The sequence below is a fragment of the Polypterus senegalus genome, chromosome 15 (genome assembly GCF_016835505.1).
Source record: "Polypterus senegalus isolate Bchr_013 chromosome 15, ASM1683550v1, whole genome shotgun sequence".
Taxonomy (NCBI): Eukaryota; Metazoa; Chordata; class Cladistia; order Polypteriformes; family Polypteridae; genus Polypterus; species Polypterus senegalus.
Window position 1 is genome coordinate 48,864,034 of NC_053168.1, and position 17,838 is coordinate 48,881,871.

General features: G+C 36.5%; 1 protein-coding gene across 2 annotated transcripts in view; it reads right to left on the reverse strand.

The window, feature by feature from the left end:
* The window catches only part of tax1bp1b (Tax1 (human T-cell leukemia virus type I) binding protein 1b), a 105,216-nt gene that overhangs the window by 46,682 nt on the left and 40,696 nt on the right, over positions 1-17,838 (reverse strand). For both annotated transcript variants that reach the window (XM_039736255.1, XM_039736254.1), the window contains exons 3-5: positions 12,548-12,650; positions 11,065-11,252; positions 8,751-8,909 (exon numbers count right to left, since the gene is read on the reverse strand). In XM_039736255.1, coding sequence (XP_039592189.1) covers positions 8,751-8,909; positions 11,065-11,252; positions 12,548-12,650 — 450 coding nt within the window. The remainder of the gene's footprint in view (positions 1-8,750; positions 8,910-11,064; positions 11,253-12,547; positions 12,651-17,838) is intronic.

Consider the following 17,838-nt stretch of genomic DNA (forward strand, 5'->3'; position numbering starts at 1 on the left):
TTCCAGAGCCCCCCGCGATAGATGAAAATCCGCAAAGTAGAAACCATATGTTTGTATGGTTATTTTTATATATTTTAAGCCCTTATAAAATCTCCCACACTGTTAACATTATTAGAGCCCTCTGGACATGAAATAACACCCTTTAGTCAAAAGTTTAAACTGTGCTCCATGACAAGACAGAGATGACAGTTGTTTCTTACAATTAAAAGAATGCAAACATATCTTCCTCTTCAAAGAATGCATGTCAGGAGCAGAGAATGTCAGAGAGAGAGAGAGAGAGCGTGAGAGAAAAGCAAACAATCAAAAAATCAATATGTGCTTTTGGGCTTTTAAGTATGCCGAAGCACTGCGGAAAAGCGGCATTTTTTAGAGGAGCCTCTGTATCATCTAGGCAAACAGCCTCTGTGCAAACAACCCCTCTGCTCACACCCCCTCTGTCAGGCAGAGAGAGTGAGAGAGACAGAGAAAAGCAAACAATCAAGCACTGCGCGGGAAGCATATCGTATATCGTTGAGGAGTTTTATTTAATGTGTAACACATGCTCTGATTGGGTAGCTTCTAAGCCATCCGCCAATAGCGTCCCTTGTATGAAATCAACTGGGTAAACAAACTGAGGAAGCATGTACCATAAATTAAAAGACACATTGTCCACAGAAATCCGTGAACCAGCGAAAAATCTGTGATATATATTTAGATATGCTTACATTTAAAATCCGTGATGGAGTGAAGCCGCGAAAGTCGAAGCGCGATATAGCAAGGGATCACTGTACACTGTATTTCAAGCAACTGTACAATAAAGTCATGTACTGAATGTAGTCAAATGAGCCCATTTAGTAAAAGCTGATCAACCTCTTTTTCTGCAACATTTTCACTTAAGCCAGGGTTGTCCAATTCTGATTCTGGAGGGCTACTTTGGCTGTAGGTTCTCCTTCCTGACACTTTCTTAACCAGTGAAAATTTTCCGATGTTAATTGACTTCTTTTCCCATCACTTTAATTGCCTGTTTTTTTAAACAGTAAGTCCTCTGAACTGCTTCTTTTTTTCCTTAAATGACAGCTGAAAAAAATTAGATATGAAGGCAAGCCAACAAATGACCAGCTAAGACATGGCCTCAAACTCCAACCAACGTCACTCACCAGTTTCTTAATTAAAAGTTGATCATTGTTGTTAATAAATCCTGTTATATAATTCCATGGCTTGTTGGTGCTCTCATTCTGTCACACCAGACATTTCAAAAACTGTTGATTTTATTTTTAAAGAGCACTGTGAAAATATTTTGCTGACCTGAGCAGGTCAACATTACTGAGAGCTTCAGTGTTCCTTATTTTCAAATATTGTATGATGGACACAGGTTAGGTGGTCATACTTTGGATTGTTTTTAATCTTGTTATTATTTGGCAACTAAATAAAGAAAAAAGAAACAATTAAGGCAGGGGTCTGCAACTCCAGTCCTGGGGCCTCATGCATAACGCCATGTGTAGAATTCACACTATAACATGGCGTACAGACAAAAGCAGAAATGTGCATACACACAAAAAAATCCAGATGCATAAATCTATTGCCAATGCCAACTTCCACGTTCTTCAGCTACATACGAGGGGGGAGCCAAAAATAACCAGAACTTTGTTGTTGTTAGGTTGGTACTTGTAGTATATGGTTGGGCCACTAGGGCAATCTAGTTACACTCCTCACAAGTCAGTCTGCCAATTGCCATCAGTCTGGAAGGTTGTGCTTGTGTTCAGTGAATTTTTTTGGTAAAGTAGTTTTGTGCAAGCGTCGTTTTTTTACGATGGCTGATTATCGTGAGCAACGTGCAGCAGTGAAATTTTGTTTTCTTCTTGAAAAAAGTGCCGCAGAAACTATTGTTATTGAAATGGTATGACAACCCTGAACCACCCACCCTACTCACCGGATTTAGCTCTGTGTGATTTCTTTTTGTTCCTTCGGATGAAAAAAGACTTGAAAGGAAAGCGTTTTGCTGACGTTGAAGAGGTAAAACAAGAAACGACCAGAACATTAATGGGCATTACTTCAGACGAATTTAAAAAATGTTTCGAACAATGGAACAAACGGTTAGATAAGTGTATTTCCGCCAATGGAGAGTACTTTGAAGGAGACTAATTGTGGTTTGTACATAAAATTAAATTAAACACGTTTTAAAAATATTTCCTGTTATATTTGGGTCCCCCCTCGTAAATTCCAGTCAGCGAGAAAAGTAACGCACATGCATGCGCCTGCTGTCCCGCCCCGTCTCCTCCCAGAATTACGCCTCTTTGAATATGCAAATCAATATAAATAGCCCTTAAGCTCAGCGTTCTGTGAAAAGACAATGGCAAAAGCACGGGAGGAAATAGAAGAATTTCAGTGAATACCAAGTGGAGGCAAGGAAAAGCGTACAATTTGTTGGTTTAAACAGTGGTATAAACAATAAAAGGAAGTTGACCGAGCGACAAAGAGTATCGGAGAAACTCGAAAGCTCAAGTTCACAAAGTCGCAGGGTGCCCGAAATAAAAAAAGTTGTCAGATATCAAAGTCGCCGTGAAAAGGCGAATCGTAGCCCACCATCTGAGTGTCATACAGTATGAAAACTTATTAGGGTACAGAGGGAAAAAAAAATGGCACAAAGTGGGGAAAAAACCATGAAATGTCAACTTTAATCTCGAAATTTCCACTTTAATCACGTAGTTTATTTTGTCATTAAAATACTGTAGAACATCATAAACTTCATCTAAAAATCATTTAATTTACTAGTTTCTCAAATCCCATCGTAACTAAAATAGCACGTAAAAAGCTTTGTTTTGTATTTGATCTTCTATGTGCTCTGTGTGAGTGAATCACTACGTGCTTCTTAAACGGGCTTTCTCTTCATCCGACAAGACACAGAATCCATTACATTCATGATATTACAGCTCTCTGAATAATTAAAATACTGAGATGTATACTTGATATCATTTTCATGATGATAGGAGTTAAAGCATGTTAATAAACATGGGAATACGGTGGCACAGTGATTGTTCATGCCTCACACAAAATGCTCGCTGTGCCGTGCATGACCTTCGATGAAATAAATTATTGCTGCAATACTGACACTTTCAAATGTACTAACCTCTAACTCCTGTCCTTCCTTTTCTTTCTCCAAGTAACCAATCGCCACACAATCAGCTCTGTAATAGACGTTAAGCCATCTGTAAGCTTAGAACACCGATTCTTCAAAACTTTTAAGGAACATTGAAATATCTTCGTAGTACATGTTTAATTATTCCATCCATCTATCCTTCCCTGTCGCGCCAGCCGCAGCAAGAATATAGCACGAGGCAGGAACAATCCTTGAACGGAGTGCCAGCTCCTCGCTAGCGCTGCGGCACTGTGTCCTCACATGTTTAATTATTAACAATATACAGTAGATTATTTAAATGAAGTTAAAGTTTTATCTATATAATATAATAAACATATTTTGCTGAATTTCATCTTAAAAATCATATTGTCATCATAAGTAAACGCGCGCTTTATAAAGTGGCTCAGGTTGTGCAATATTATAAATATCACTAGTTTACAGTGTGGCAATTGTACTTAAAGTACAAAGCGTTCTACAAGGAGCAATTGACTCCTTGTAGCTCTTGGGATGAAACCGTTTCTGAACCACAAAGAAAGGCTCTGAAGTGTTGGCCGTATGAGAGCAGTTCAATAGACAGTATGGCTGAGGCAGCGTGTGCTAGATGCTGTATACCGATAATTATCTTTCCAGTCAGCTGCTGTAGAGCTGTGATTCCTCACTCAGATACACCGATATAAATACTCCGAGTGGTGCAGTGAGAGTAATATGGAAAAAGATGATCCGCTATGGCAACCCCTAACGGGAGCAACTGAAAGAAGAAGAAGAAAAAGGTGCAGTGAGAGTAACAACGCTAAAGCAGCTATGGTATTTAGAATAGTTTGACCATTCTGTGGACCATTATATTCTTACAGGTTGATAACAATCAGATGCATTAAACTAATAAACAGTATGCGGTTAATTTCAGTGTATTTAAAAAGCCGCATCAGGGATGTGGATCTAAAAAAGAAAGGGAAACCACACTGGAACAGTAGCACTGTTTTGACGCTAGTTTGCAAAACAGAGCAGAAAACTTGCGTACGCCAGGGTTGCAGCTACCATGAAAATGTGCGTGGCTTTATGCCAAATTTAGGTTTTATACATCGCGATTTGAATGTGGAAACATTCGCACGCAACATTTTTGTGCGTATGCACTGTTTATACATGAGGCCCCAGGAGAGCTACTGTGGCTGCAGGTTTTCATTCTAACCTTTTTCTTAATTAATTAGCAGCAAAATCTGGTCACTAACTCTCTGCCTTAATTTTAATTAACGTACATCTTAAGAATCAAGCACCTTAATAATTTATTTTTTACTTAATTAGCAACCAAACAATATTAAGACACAATATGTACCAACACATAAACAACAACCTGTGTCCATCACACAATAACTTAAAATAAAGAAAGGTGTTAGGCCTCAGTAATGTTGATCTGCTCAGGTCCACAAAATATTTTGACAGCGCTCTTAAAAAAGAAAATCAACAGTTTTGGAAATGTGCGGCATGGCAGAATGAGCACCATGGAATTAAATAACAGGTTTAATTAGCAATGAGAACTGGCTTACTGAATGAAGTAAAGTTGGTTGGAGTTTGACGCCCCAACTTAGTTGGTCATCTGTTGGCTCACTTCACATCAAATTTATGTTTAGGTGCTGTTTAAGGAAAAAAGAATCAATTGTGAAAATTTATAAGAAAAAAAAAAAAAACAGAATGAAAACTTGCAGCCACAGTAGCTCTCCAGGACTGGAGTTGGAGATCCCTGAATTAAGGTGTCTTGAGTCTTAAATAGCAAGTCAATTACAACTGATGCAAAAGTTAAAGAATAATTTAGTATTTTTCAAGTCAAAGTTATTTCTTCACAAACATGATGTAAATGGAGGGAAACACTTAAAACATGCCAAATACATCTACTTTTCAGTATATCTTATTAGGTATAATGCAATCACCTGAATACCTTCTTCTGGCTGAAATAACTTCCCAATATTTCAGAAATTTATAATTTTACATTGATGAACTGAACGTACAGTACTAAATTCAACAACACAATCTCATCTCAGGAGCAGTAATGCACGTTAAGTAGTCTAACTTTTAAAGTAACTAGTGACCTAACGTAGACTTATGGAAGTAAAAATACCCATGATTTTATTATTCCAGCAGTACTGGGTATAAGGCAAGAAGCACACATATCTGCTCCTTAGCAGGGCTCAATAGCAGAAAAGACACAGCCAAGCATGCAACCCAGTAAAAGAAATCTATAAATAAGGCATCAGTTTAACTAAGCAGAAAATTATCACAGGAATCATGCTTATTTTTGGATTCACAGTGACCAATGATGATGTTAACTCCTTTATGTGAGCAGTTAGTGGCGTTACAGTGTTTTGACAAAAGAGATTACTTGAGCAGGTAAATACAGATTTTTTAGAAACCAGGTTTCTGCCTTAACCTAGATATTCACCTTAATTTTGTTATGTTTGTGCATGTAAACACATTCACTATCTGTACAATTATTAACTTTCACTTGTGCAAACATCAGAAAATGCTGATCACACCACAACCGCAGTCAATGGAGAGGAGGAAAAAAAAAAATTAAGAGCCACATAAAAGTAAAGCAACAATTTCAGCATGAAAATGGAAACAATTAGTCGATAGGACTTTAGGTGAGCACTCTTACTAGTATTTTGAAAACTATGTTGAAGGCTGATTCTGTACATTTTTCTGACATGAAAAAAATTATTGAAAAATGGATTACCTTTTTCATTTTACACAATAAAACATAAAATTTTCCTTTTGTCTGATTGAAGATATTTCTTCATATAATTTGTTCAGGTTTCTTTTTTGTTCTTCTCAAAATAATCTAATCTCTTCTATTAACACTTCACTTCAGATGAGCAAAGCTGGGGTGTCAGTCAGTAAGAAGTGGAAAGTAGGAGTGTGCAATATGTATTGTCAATGATAGTATCTTAATTGTTGTTTTAACAACGTGCCAGAGGAAATTTTCGAGTATATCACTCACATTGCAAAAAAAAAATAAAAATAAATAAAAAATCAAAAACGTGCTTTTTAGAGTCCAGGCATTCATTGTCTCATGTAACCTAACAGGATAGACTACTGCGCATGCACGCACGCTCAGCACATCAAAAGTGAAGCTAGCACAGCTGCCTAAGACTGAGAGGGCAAACAACGCCAGGGGATAAACAGTTTCTCAGTCTACATCATTATTGCAAGATGTGGATCATCTTCACTCGCATGGAGGTGGTTTGGTTTTGAAAAGACTGATGCTGCTTATGTCAGAAACTGTTTATTGTTAAAGACAGCTCGATATCTAACTTGTTTCACCATCTGCAAAGTGAAATTGATCTAATATGGTACCCTGAAGGTGTCAGGCAAAAAAAAAAAAAAGTTACAACAAATGATCAATCAGTTCAAACAATTTATGTAATTTGTTCAGATGATTTTTATTTCTGTAAGTATATGTTTAATTATCATCGTAAATTATCGTTATCGTCAAAGTCCCAGAAAATAAAGAGGTATAATTTTTTGCGAATTTCACACACCCCTAGTGGGAAGTTGAAAAAAGTGGAAAGAAGTGAGCAACTGGGCAACTGTAACAGTAAAGAATGCTCCTGTCTTTTGTGTACAGTTAGTCTAATTTCCCGAGGTGTGTGTGTGTATGCGCCCTTTCATGGATTGTTGATGCCACCATGGTTAAATTCTAAATGTATTCTACCAGTATCTCTGAACCTGATAAAGCTTGTGCAGTAACCAGATAAAATATATTCTAAAACAGGCAACAAGCAACTCTCAGTTTCTTGTGTTTATTTAAGTCTGATCTTTTTCTGGCTGAACTGAATATAAATCAATGCCATGCACACTTTAATGCAATTAGTTATTAATGTTGTAAATAATAACAACAATAACAAACATGAGGAAATGTTTAGTTTCTTTTTTGTGCAGATCAAGTAGCAAATTAACAACAAATCACACATTTCTGCAGAGTTTACATGTACAATATGATGCTGGAACATTCATGAGGACATTTGAAGTTTGCACCATCTGTTCAATTGTTAGGCTTGCTCCACTGTTGCTTTTAGCACTACTCCCTCTCAGTTTTGATATCCCCATAATTCTTTGCTAGCAGGAGACAGAATCTACTTGATTTATTGCTGGCTCAGTGCTGCATAAGCCCAGGAAAGGCACAGACACACTTGCTGCACAGTTCCACGGCACTGTCATGGAGGCCATAAGCCTTTTTAAGGAGGGCCATTATACATGTGCATTTAGAAATTCATAAAAATCTTATATGCCATCAGCAAGTGCAACATTTGTAAACTTTAAAAAACACACAAATACAATTGACATTTATTTTAAAATTAGATAAAGAAATTCAAGGTCATTACAATTAATAAAATGGGGTAATTTTGTAGAAAAATAATGACTGTATCTGCGGTGGGCTGGCGCCCTGCCCAGGGTTTGTTTCCTGCCTTGCGCCCTGTGTTGGCTGGGATTGGCTCCAGCAGACCCCACCGTGACCCTGTGGTTAGGATATAGCAGGTTGGATAATGGATGGATGGATAATGACTGTACACTAATGAAAAATGCAGCAACAATAAATATATTACTATATACTCAGTATGAAGCTCTTGGCAACTATTTTAGCACAATGGCTCATACAACCTGGAAGCCTCTCATTAGGTCAGTCTGAAAAGCTCCAACAGCATGTACATTATGGTCATGTTTAAAACACAGCTTTTTTTCTGTTGCAACTTATAGGACTAGTAATTATTTTTTTATGTGACCATTCACTGCTTAACGTACTGTTTAAAAACGTAACTGTGGAAAACTGAGCAAAGCCTAGCTGGGTGCAAACAAGTATTCAAAGACAGTCATCTTAATTCTGAGGAGACAGCAGAAATGTAACAGAAATGTAGACTATATGACAATCTAAATAAAAAAAAGTCTTCATTCCACTGAGAAGCAGTACACACTTGTGAGGCATAAAAAAAATATAAACTACTTCTATATATGAACAAAAACTAGTCTGTATTTATTACATTTGTACAGCACTGACATGTTTTTATTCACTGCACAGAAACAAATCAACATGAAAGGAATTCATATGAATTCCAATATACTATAAATGATTTCCATTGACTGAAGAATCAAAAAAAGGATATCTTAGTAGGATAAAGAAAGAAAAAATATAATGAAACCTCCAAATACCTGTAATAAATTCATCAATAAATTCAGCTTTTCCTTCCACTTCCCAAAAAATTCTGCAGGATGAAATTGCTTTGAGTGCTGAAGATTTTTTGTTTAAACTTAATGCCATGTTAGTGTTCACAAAATGCATTCTTTAATACATAAGAGAAATTCTGAAAACCCAACCACACTCCTCTCACTCGCACTTCAAATACCCTATATGCTGTCATATAAAGAAAAAAGCCACATCATTTTCTGTGTGTCTTTGCTCAGTGGTTTAAGAATGTGGCTCAAGGTGAACATTGGCCCATGTTGGGTTTGGTGAAATGTATTATATACATGAAACAAGCATTGGGAGGAAAATACATAAAAACACTTGTGCATTAAGCTGAACATCAGAAATTGGGATAAAAAACAAAGCATGAATTTACTTGCAGTATAACACGGACTGTAATCTTACCTCGTATTCCCTTCTAATCTGGATGCATGTCTCTTTTTCCTGTGATATTTCTTTCTCTAACTTCTGTGTCTGCTGAAGTAGTTGATCCTTTTCTGTCCCTAAGGAAGTTATTTCTTTTTGCAGCTCATCTTTTTCTTTTATAACTTCAACAATTTTTTGCTAAATATAGAAAATATTAAGAATAACAATGACAATTACATTTAATATTTTATGATATATAAAAATATATAGTACTGTGTAAAAGTCTTAGTGACTTGTGAAAAAATGCTGTAAAGTGGAAATGTTTTCAAAAATAATGCCCAAAATAGTTCTTGTCTATCAATAGACTTCTTAGAAGGCATAGTAAACAAAAAAAAAATAAATTAAATCAATATTTGGTGTGACCACTATTTACCTTAAAAATAGAAGCAATTCTCAGATATATTTGCCACCATTCCAATGCAGACTTTGGCTGTCTTACTTGCTTCTGTCTCTGCAAGTAATCCCAGACTGACAAGATGATGTAGAGTTCAGGAGTCTGTGGGGGACCAGACCACCAGGATTCACTGATCCTCTTTTTGTTGTTGTTACTGTGTAGATACTGTGTGTTTGGGGTCACTGTCATGCTGTACACTAAAGTTTGGACTGATTAGACGTCTTCCAGATGTTACCACATAATGGATAAGAATATGCCAGTACTTCTTAGCAGTGAGGGTGCTGTCACTTTTGATCAAATCACCAGCTCAGCGGAAATGCAGCCCCAAATCTGTAGGGAACCTCTACTGTACTACACTGACTGCAGACATCCATCCATCCATGCACCATTCTCCAGACTACTGGCAAACAAAATGCTTTCTGTTAAGAGCAAAATATTTCAACTTTTGACTCATCAGTCCAGAGCACCTGCAGTCATTTTTCTGCACCCCAATCCTGGTGTTTTCTTGAGCAGGTTAGTTGTTAGGTTTACTTCCACCATGGAGGAATGGTTTGATTGCAATTCTTCCATGAAGACCACCTCTGATCACATCTCTAGACTGCGGATGGGCGTACCAGGATCCTAGTACTAGTACTGGACCTATAACTGCAGTGAACATCTTCCGATTTCTCATTTGTTGCACTCAGTTTCCATGGATGACCACTACAAGCCTCAGCCCTCACTTTGACCCATTTGTGTCTGCTACTGCAGAAGAGATTGAACAACACATATGGAAAAAACTGTCTGCCATGAAATTTCTGTTTTGAGGAGACCTTGACTGTCACTATGCTCACATTTTCCATGTTACGAGACCTGCATAAACCACCACAGTAGTTATTTAGCTACAGAGCTTTTTCTGTTTCAGTTAACCACTTTGGTTCAACCTACAGTACACATTATGTCTGTGATTTGGTTCAACCTACATATTACATCTTTGATCACTAGCACCTTTGTTATATTTATTTTGTCAAGCATTGTGCTATAAGCCTAGACTCTAGTGTTGTTTAACTGAAAAGTTGTCCATTGCTATAGTTTCATTCTTTAGGGACACTAAAATTTCTGCTATGCTTCTAACTTTAATGTATGCACTTTTCTATTGACACACCAATCCAGAATACCCTTGGTATTACAGCTTGTTGGCAAAACAGCTCAATTTTCATTTTGTCTGACCACTGACCACAGTCTCAATCAAAGTTCCAGCAGCATTTAGCAAATTCCAGGCTCTTACATTTGTGGTTAAATGATAGGAAAGGCTTTTTCTTCTGCCATGCTTTCCAAATAATCCGTTGTCATGGAGGTGGTGAATGATGATAGTTGTGGAGACTTCATGACCACAAGATGCTACGTTTTCTGTATTTCTCCAACAGTGATCCATGGGGATACTTTTTTTACCTCTCTTACTATCCTGCTCAATATGCATGGGAGCAAAATAAACTTGAGTTCTCTTCTAGGCAAGTTCCAGGTGAGTTGAATTTATTACCCTAACTGTAGATATAGGCATTTTCAGGTGAGTAGCAATTTTGTTATTTCCATTCCCTGGTTTTTCCATCATTTGAATTGTGTGTTCTCTTATATTCCCTATGTTGATGAATGAATAAAAGAATGTGGCCTCTGCGCCACCTCATATTTACACCCCATTAAGACAGTATTGAGTCTTGTTCGATGAGTTCACCTTTATGACAAATAGTCAGAAATTGACCACATTAACTTTCATGGTACTAATTCTGAGTTAACTTTCAAGGAATATTACTTTTTGACTCATTTTAAAAGCATTGATCTATTCCCACTGTTTTTCAGAAGAAGAAGTTAAGAATATATGCTTTATGTTTTTCAGCTTGTAATATCCAAAGCTGACCTTACCTCTAAGAATCCAGCTTTGGTGGTCACTACAAGGATATCAGAATTATTGTCATCTTCAACAGTAAGCAGATCATCAGTTGGAGAGGATGCACGAAACTGGAATGGGGTACTAGCTCCCCGGATTTCCCCTTTATGAGTGACATAACAGAACTGATAAAATTCCCCATCATCATTTGGAACATAGTAACCTAGTAATCCAAACATAAAGAACAATTGAAAATGTATAAATAAACATAATGTCATAATAAACAATAGAACATTTTCAATAAGGCTCCGAAATTAAACTGCGCATCTAATCTACCATAGCCTCTTCCAATAGCATATGTCACAAATCAGGAAACTGTACTAGACAAGGTACCAGTCTCACATTGGACAATTTGGAATCATCAAATAACTGACCTTACATGTCTTTGAGGATTCTAAAGGAAACCAAAGTGCTTAGGGGTAAACAAAGGCCACACTGACAATGTCCAAGCACAAGATTTGAACCCAGAATGCAAGATCTGTGCTACCCAAAATGAAAAACTTTACAAACCTTGCTATAAGCTATAATAAAGAAATCCATGGAAGATGAAATTATAAAAATACTTGTAACATTTCTCCTTAATAAATTACATTTTTATAACTTATGTTAGCACACAAAACAGCATGACCCAAGTGGCTTTGAATCCTGTGCAATAATCTGAGCAAGATTTGCTGGTGGAGATCCTTTTACATACCGACCCATCTGGACTTCTCACAAATGAATAGTATGTCAAACTTTTCATGTAGCGCCTAACAGCCAAAACGCATTTTAGTTTGGTTAGAAAAAGAACTGTCAGCCTTACAGTAGAGGCTGGCACGGTAAAAGGCATTTGTCAGATGGTGTTTATGATTAAAGAGTTTAAAACTATTACATAGAGGTTCAAATCGAAAGGTATAACACATCTACAACAAAGACCAAATACAATGCAAATGTTTCTTAACTGAAAAATCCCAGTATCCTGACAGTCAAATTAATGGAAATGCCTGGTGGAAGGCATTACCTACATGAAGACGATTATGATCCATCAATTCAAGTGTCAAAGTAAAATGGACTGTTCTCTTCACTCATATGAGATTATACAATAATTACGTATTCTCAATGTCACACACATACTGTATATTGCTAATGATGAGATGCAACACTTCATAAATGTCACAATCCCTTTTTAAATAAGGATACAATTACATATGAATGAATTATTACACCATGGGAACATTTATAATACCTCAGAGCACCATAACTGAAAATAAGCTTGTATTTAATCTGTATTGTGGGTTAAAACTGAAGAAAATCACTTGAGATTTAGGTAACTTAAGCGGGGTATTATGAAACTTCACCACATTCCAGTATCCCATTCTTCTGAATTGAACCAAGTACGCTAAAGAATTTAAGGTGATACACTGTATGAAAAAACACTTACATTTTTTTTATTATTATTATTTTTTTTTTTAAACATACCTTGAAATACAACTACACGATTAACTGACGTGCCTTCAGTGTAATTCTCTGGGACAGGAGACCATAAAAATGTATAGTAATCCCGTGCAGTACTCCAGCCAACCTATGAAATAAGAAAAGGAACAAATGTATAAATATATAAATATCTGAATGTCTTAAAATATAGTTGTGGTTTTAAATTATATTTCTTAGTACATAACAGGGCCTTTTCATTAGAACACAAACCATACTGAAATAATACCTCTCATTTAAACAGACACAAAAGGGGTCTCAACAGAATGAAGGAAAATGTATGAATACTTGACTGTTCCATGTAGGTCTTGCCAAACATGATGTGTTGAGCATCCTTCTATAAAGCAGAATTTACCTTCATACAAAAACCTCTCTTTATCTCTCATGCCTTTTTTAAACCCACTATCCACCATTAACCATTACATGTGTAAAAGATTTCCCTGGCCAAGAACCACAGTGTTCACTGTGGTGGTACTGTTTCTTGTTAACCATTTACCACTGGATCATAACTTGACTCCTGGCTCTGTAGGGCTTTCTTCTGTAGTTTTTCTTTAATCTCCAACAGTTAAATGGCACCCATCTGAATGAATTACATTGGTTTAGTAAAACCGTTTGGCCACTTTCCTTTTCAACTCATTGGACACAACAACACTATGGAGAAAGGGGTGCAGGTTAACGGAAAGACCAAAGAAGCTGATAGAGGTGGTGAAATTGGGATTAAAAATACAACACAACACATTTTGCCGATAAAGTAACAGAAATGAAATATGCCACATTCACAGTATATGACTGCCAATCTTGTGCCTAGTCTATAACACATGATTTGCTACATAAGATACTAGAGTAATGGGAACAGGTGGATGATGATGCTAGTTGCTGGTTGCCTGTGGCTCTTGGAAACAGATAATTAAGTCAAGGGCAACCAGTTTCACACGATCAATGCAAGCTACTGAACATAAACTTCATTATAAACTTAATATGAAATTAGGAACATTAAATATTCAATAAGAATACTTCTGTGATAAAAATAGACTGTTGATGATGTAAACATTTCTCTTCAACTCTACAATTCAAATAAGACCACATCACGAAAGTCTTGTGATTACATAAACCATGATTACGCTGACAAACTGTCAGCGTTTGGCTGAAGTGCATAGAGATAATACCAAACCAAGTCTGTTTGTGTGGAGCCAAGCATTTTTAATTGGCCTGTTCCTTTCTTTCTATATAGGCACAGTGCAGCACAGTTTATCAATGGAAATTCAGGATGTAATCACTCATATGACTTCAGTTAGGGGTTTTAAATATGCTATACATAAAGTGAATAAAGTTTATGAAGTGAAAGATATTGCTTGATTATTGAAGACTAGCTATAATAGAAAACCTTAAAAGCATGCCCTATTCCACTCCACACTTCTGCCAAATGACAAAAATACAATTCTTGCCTGACTGAGATTCAAGGAGTCTGTTGGCAAGATTACATTTGTCAATAGTACTGTCACTAATGTCAGTAATAGTAATGGATATACCATGAATGGTATAAGGCAACAAAATCCAATACAGGCTTAGACCAAGAAGGTTTAGAAAATAGATGGATGGACGGACATCAGAATGTAACTGACCTGTCAATAAAATACACAATGAAACAAAATTTTCTGTTCACTTCATCGTTCTTTTGCCTGGAGTCGCTAAAATGCCAATACCAAAAAAGGTTTGCATATGACTTGCAGATGGCAGAAACTTACAATAAATTTAAGCCAATTTACACACCAATTTTGTGATTTATAAATCCCTAATTTTGTATAAAAAATGGTTTACACGTGTCCGAGCGTAAGCAAGTTTTACATTAGACGACACGTGTGAATCAGCTGAGCTAAATCAAAAATTTCAATGATTTTAGACTACTACCACTACAGCAAATAGCTTACTATTGTCCTAAGAATACAATATGGTATAGCTAGGTCGGCCTCACAGCCAATTATGGTTATCACCATAAGATGTTCATTTATCAATAACTCAGTACTACTTAAATAATATGTATTTTAAACTTTTCTTCTCATTGTGCCATTCCAGCATTTTTTAATCCATTTTCCAGCAAATTAATCACTAAATAAAGCGGGAGGTGCAATCTAGTACTAATTACTCAGAGCTTTTTGGTGCACAGCAGCAGCTAGGTGACAATTTTAAACATGACACAGATAGCTTTAATCTGTTGTTGTGGAACTTAATAATGTGTAACGGCCGCCCCTTACCCGGCCGGCAGCTACACCTCCAAGACCTGTGGCCTGGATTAATTGCTGAGGTTGAATCTAATCAAGCCGTACCTTTAACAAATTAAACCTTTTCCCCACAATCGACGGTGGAAATAAGCACAAAAGCAAAACAGATATGTAAACTTAAACTGATAAGATATATTAAATGAAACAGAAAAGCTAAATAAATTATAAATATCCCTCCACCAAAGCAACACCGTGACAAACGCCTAGATGAATATAACTACCCCTCCCTTGCCCTTGTAACATATAACAAACAACACAAATACCAAAAAAGAATGAATGAAATACGGAAATGAACGGTCGTGAACTTGAGTCCAAGTAAGAATTGTCCTGAATGCAGATGACTGGTTAACCGATATATGGAGTGTTTGTAATTCCCGGAAACAAAAATGGAACAGCCTCACCGTGTATCCTCGGCGGTGGTGGAAAATGATCCGACCCCGGGGTCTCTCGATGATGAGGGTGTTGGAGTGAGTCCGGCGGAATGAAAAACAAACTGGATGGAAAAGCGCAATGTGAAATACAGTAGGTACAGGTGGTTCGTGGTCATATATCGAAAATCTCCTTCTCGCCTCCTTCTTCCTCTTCTCTTGGTTGTTTTTATAGTCCTGTGACGAATGTAACTGATTAATTGAAAACCGGTGTTTTCCAGGTTTGGGACTGCGATCTCCTTCCATCATCGGGACGGCATTCACTGACACACACAAACAGTAAACAGGACAATGGAAACAAGACGCACGTGGTACGAACACAAACACTATTACTACTATGTAGCCCCGCTACAAATGGGTAGGCTGATAAACACCGTGTGCCATTAAATCTGGCTCTATGTTTTGTTACTGAAGGCTGCTCCCCTCTCACATATCTAAAAACTGAAGACTTCAAATGCTTGGGAGAATTTAAGAGTAGATTTTATAAAGAATATGATCCAACTAAAAATATATGCTGTGTAAACTCAAAATGCAAACATTTTTATATCAGTAACTAAGAATGTACTCCTGATACGTTTATTTACAATACCTCTTTAAAGATGCTTTCATAGTGATGAGGCACCTGCTACTGCTTATGCCAGCAGACTCATTCAGAATGAGACACTGAACTGCACAGTCTTTAACTGTGGTGATCTGCCACTCCTATATAAATCAATATCCGTCTTATGTGCCTTCAATGTCTCCATCATATTTTAGTAGCTGTACTGATGGATATTCCTTTAAGATGAAAACCCCAATGAGTGCCAGAAATTCAGTATTTACCAATTAGTTCCAAAAATGATGTTGTTGTAGCAGCCCCATTAGCAGCTGGTCTCCGATTTTGCACTTTTGCTAAAGCATTATGTCATCAGAGCTGTTTAACTCATATTGAAAAAGCAGCATTAGGTGTTGAGGCTACCTGAATGTCTGGCCAAAGTGAGAGTTCAAAAACGTACTCAAATTTTATTTATAAAAATAGTTGTGCTGACCTCCATATCTTCTTATTTCTAATAACGACTTCAACCAACAGCTATTAGTCACACTGTCATGTTATCAAAACATGCACAAATCATGTATCTATATTTATGAACATCAGGATTTTAAATAAAAAGCTGCATTTCCAATAATCTCTTCCTGAAATAGAATCCAAGCACACAGTATATAAAAATCATGGGACTTTTTTTCCATGTTCTATGTTTTTTGTCTGAGCTGGCAAAATCTGTGGAAAGCCAAACTGGACTGACTGTTTTATTTAATACAAGAAAATGTACACTACTGAAGCCACTGTTGAGCCCAATGCAAAGGTACGCCCGTATAGGCCAGAAAGGAATATTCAAGGTACAAGTTGGAAATCAAACAATCATCAAAGCACTCAATGAGGTTGTGCTGTAGGAATCAAACATGATAAACGTGACAATATGCAATGAACTTGTACACCAAATTTCTAAATGAATTAGTGCAAACTAAAAATGAATGATGGATATACTAAGTAGTACAATATTACATATCTTAGAATTTAACCAAGGATGTATTAAATTTTGCCACCAGTGATTTAAGCAATGTTGCCCAATTTACTTATTTTACAGATATCGATAACATAGCTATGTTGTCAAGTGTTCTGTGACTTGTTATGGACCTAATTTAACCACAAAAATACATGTTTACGTTCCGAGAGGAGCACTCAATTATGCTGTATAATGTGGCACTAATGAACACAAGTAACAAAGTCATAGATGGCAGAGGCTAAATGTGGAATATAATCGTTCAGGTGCTCAGAAAAACTGTGCATATCTCGTTACATAAAGATCAAATTTTAATCAGAACTGAAGTACCTACTGAAAAAAGGTAAAAAATAAAGTTATCATGTCATGTAAATAGTTATAACTTGTAACACTTTCAAAACTGCTTAATACAACATGCTATATTATGTTTAAATACACTTTAAATAAAGTTATATAAAAGGATACTGGGGAAGAACTTCTTTTTAATGCATTAGTGTTTATTTGTATTGAGCAAATACATACTTATTACTCATTTAATTGTCAACATAGTTTTCCAGAATGGCGTAGGGCTTTTTCATAACACTGTACATAGGACTGGTGGTCTGCTACCCCCTCTGTTGTCTTTACCCTTCAGTGGATATTCTGATAACCGCTAAGCATGCTAACATCATTAGGTGATTAATAAGGTCCAAGAAATTGTCTTTGGGGCAGAAGCAATGAAAGTCAATGAAAATAAATTCTTTATTACTAACATCAAAGATCGCATGGGTTAAAAGTCATCTTGCTCTGTATTTTGGTGGATAAAAATAAACAAAAAGATATGTGCTTTTGTTGGACTATATTGATAAATTAAATGACTGCTGGGCAGACCACTGAAAAATTAGATTATATTAGTTCGGTGAGTAATAACTTTGTTAAGTTTCTTGCATATCCATCCCACCCCTAAACCAGTTGATTCAGGTGCAGGCCAGAGTTGCACAAATGAACCTAACACAAATTTGCGGACACTGCAGTTTACATGAGCTACTATC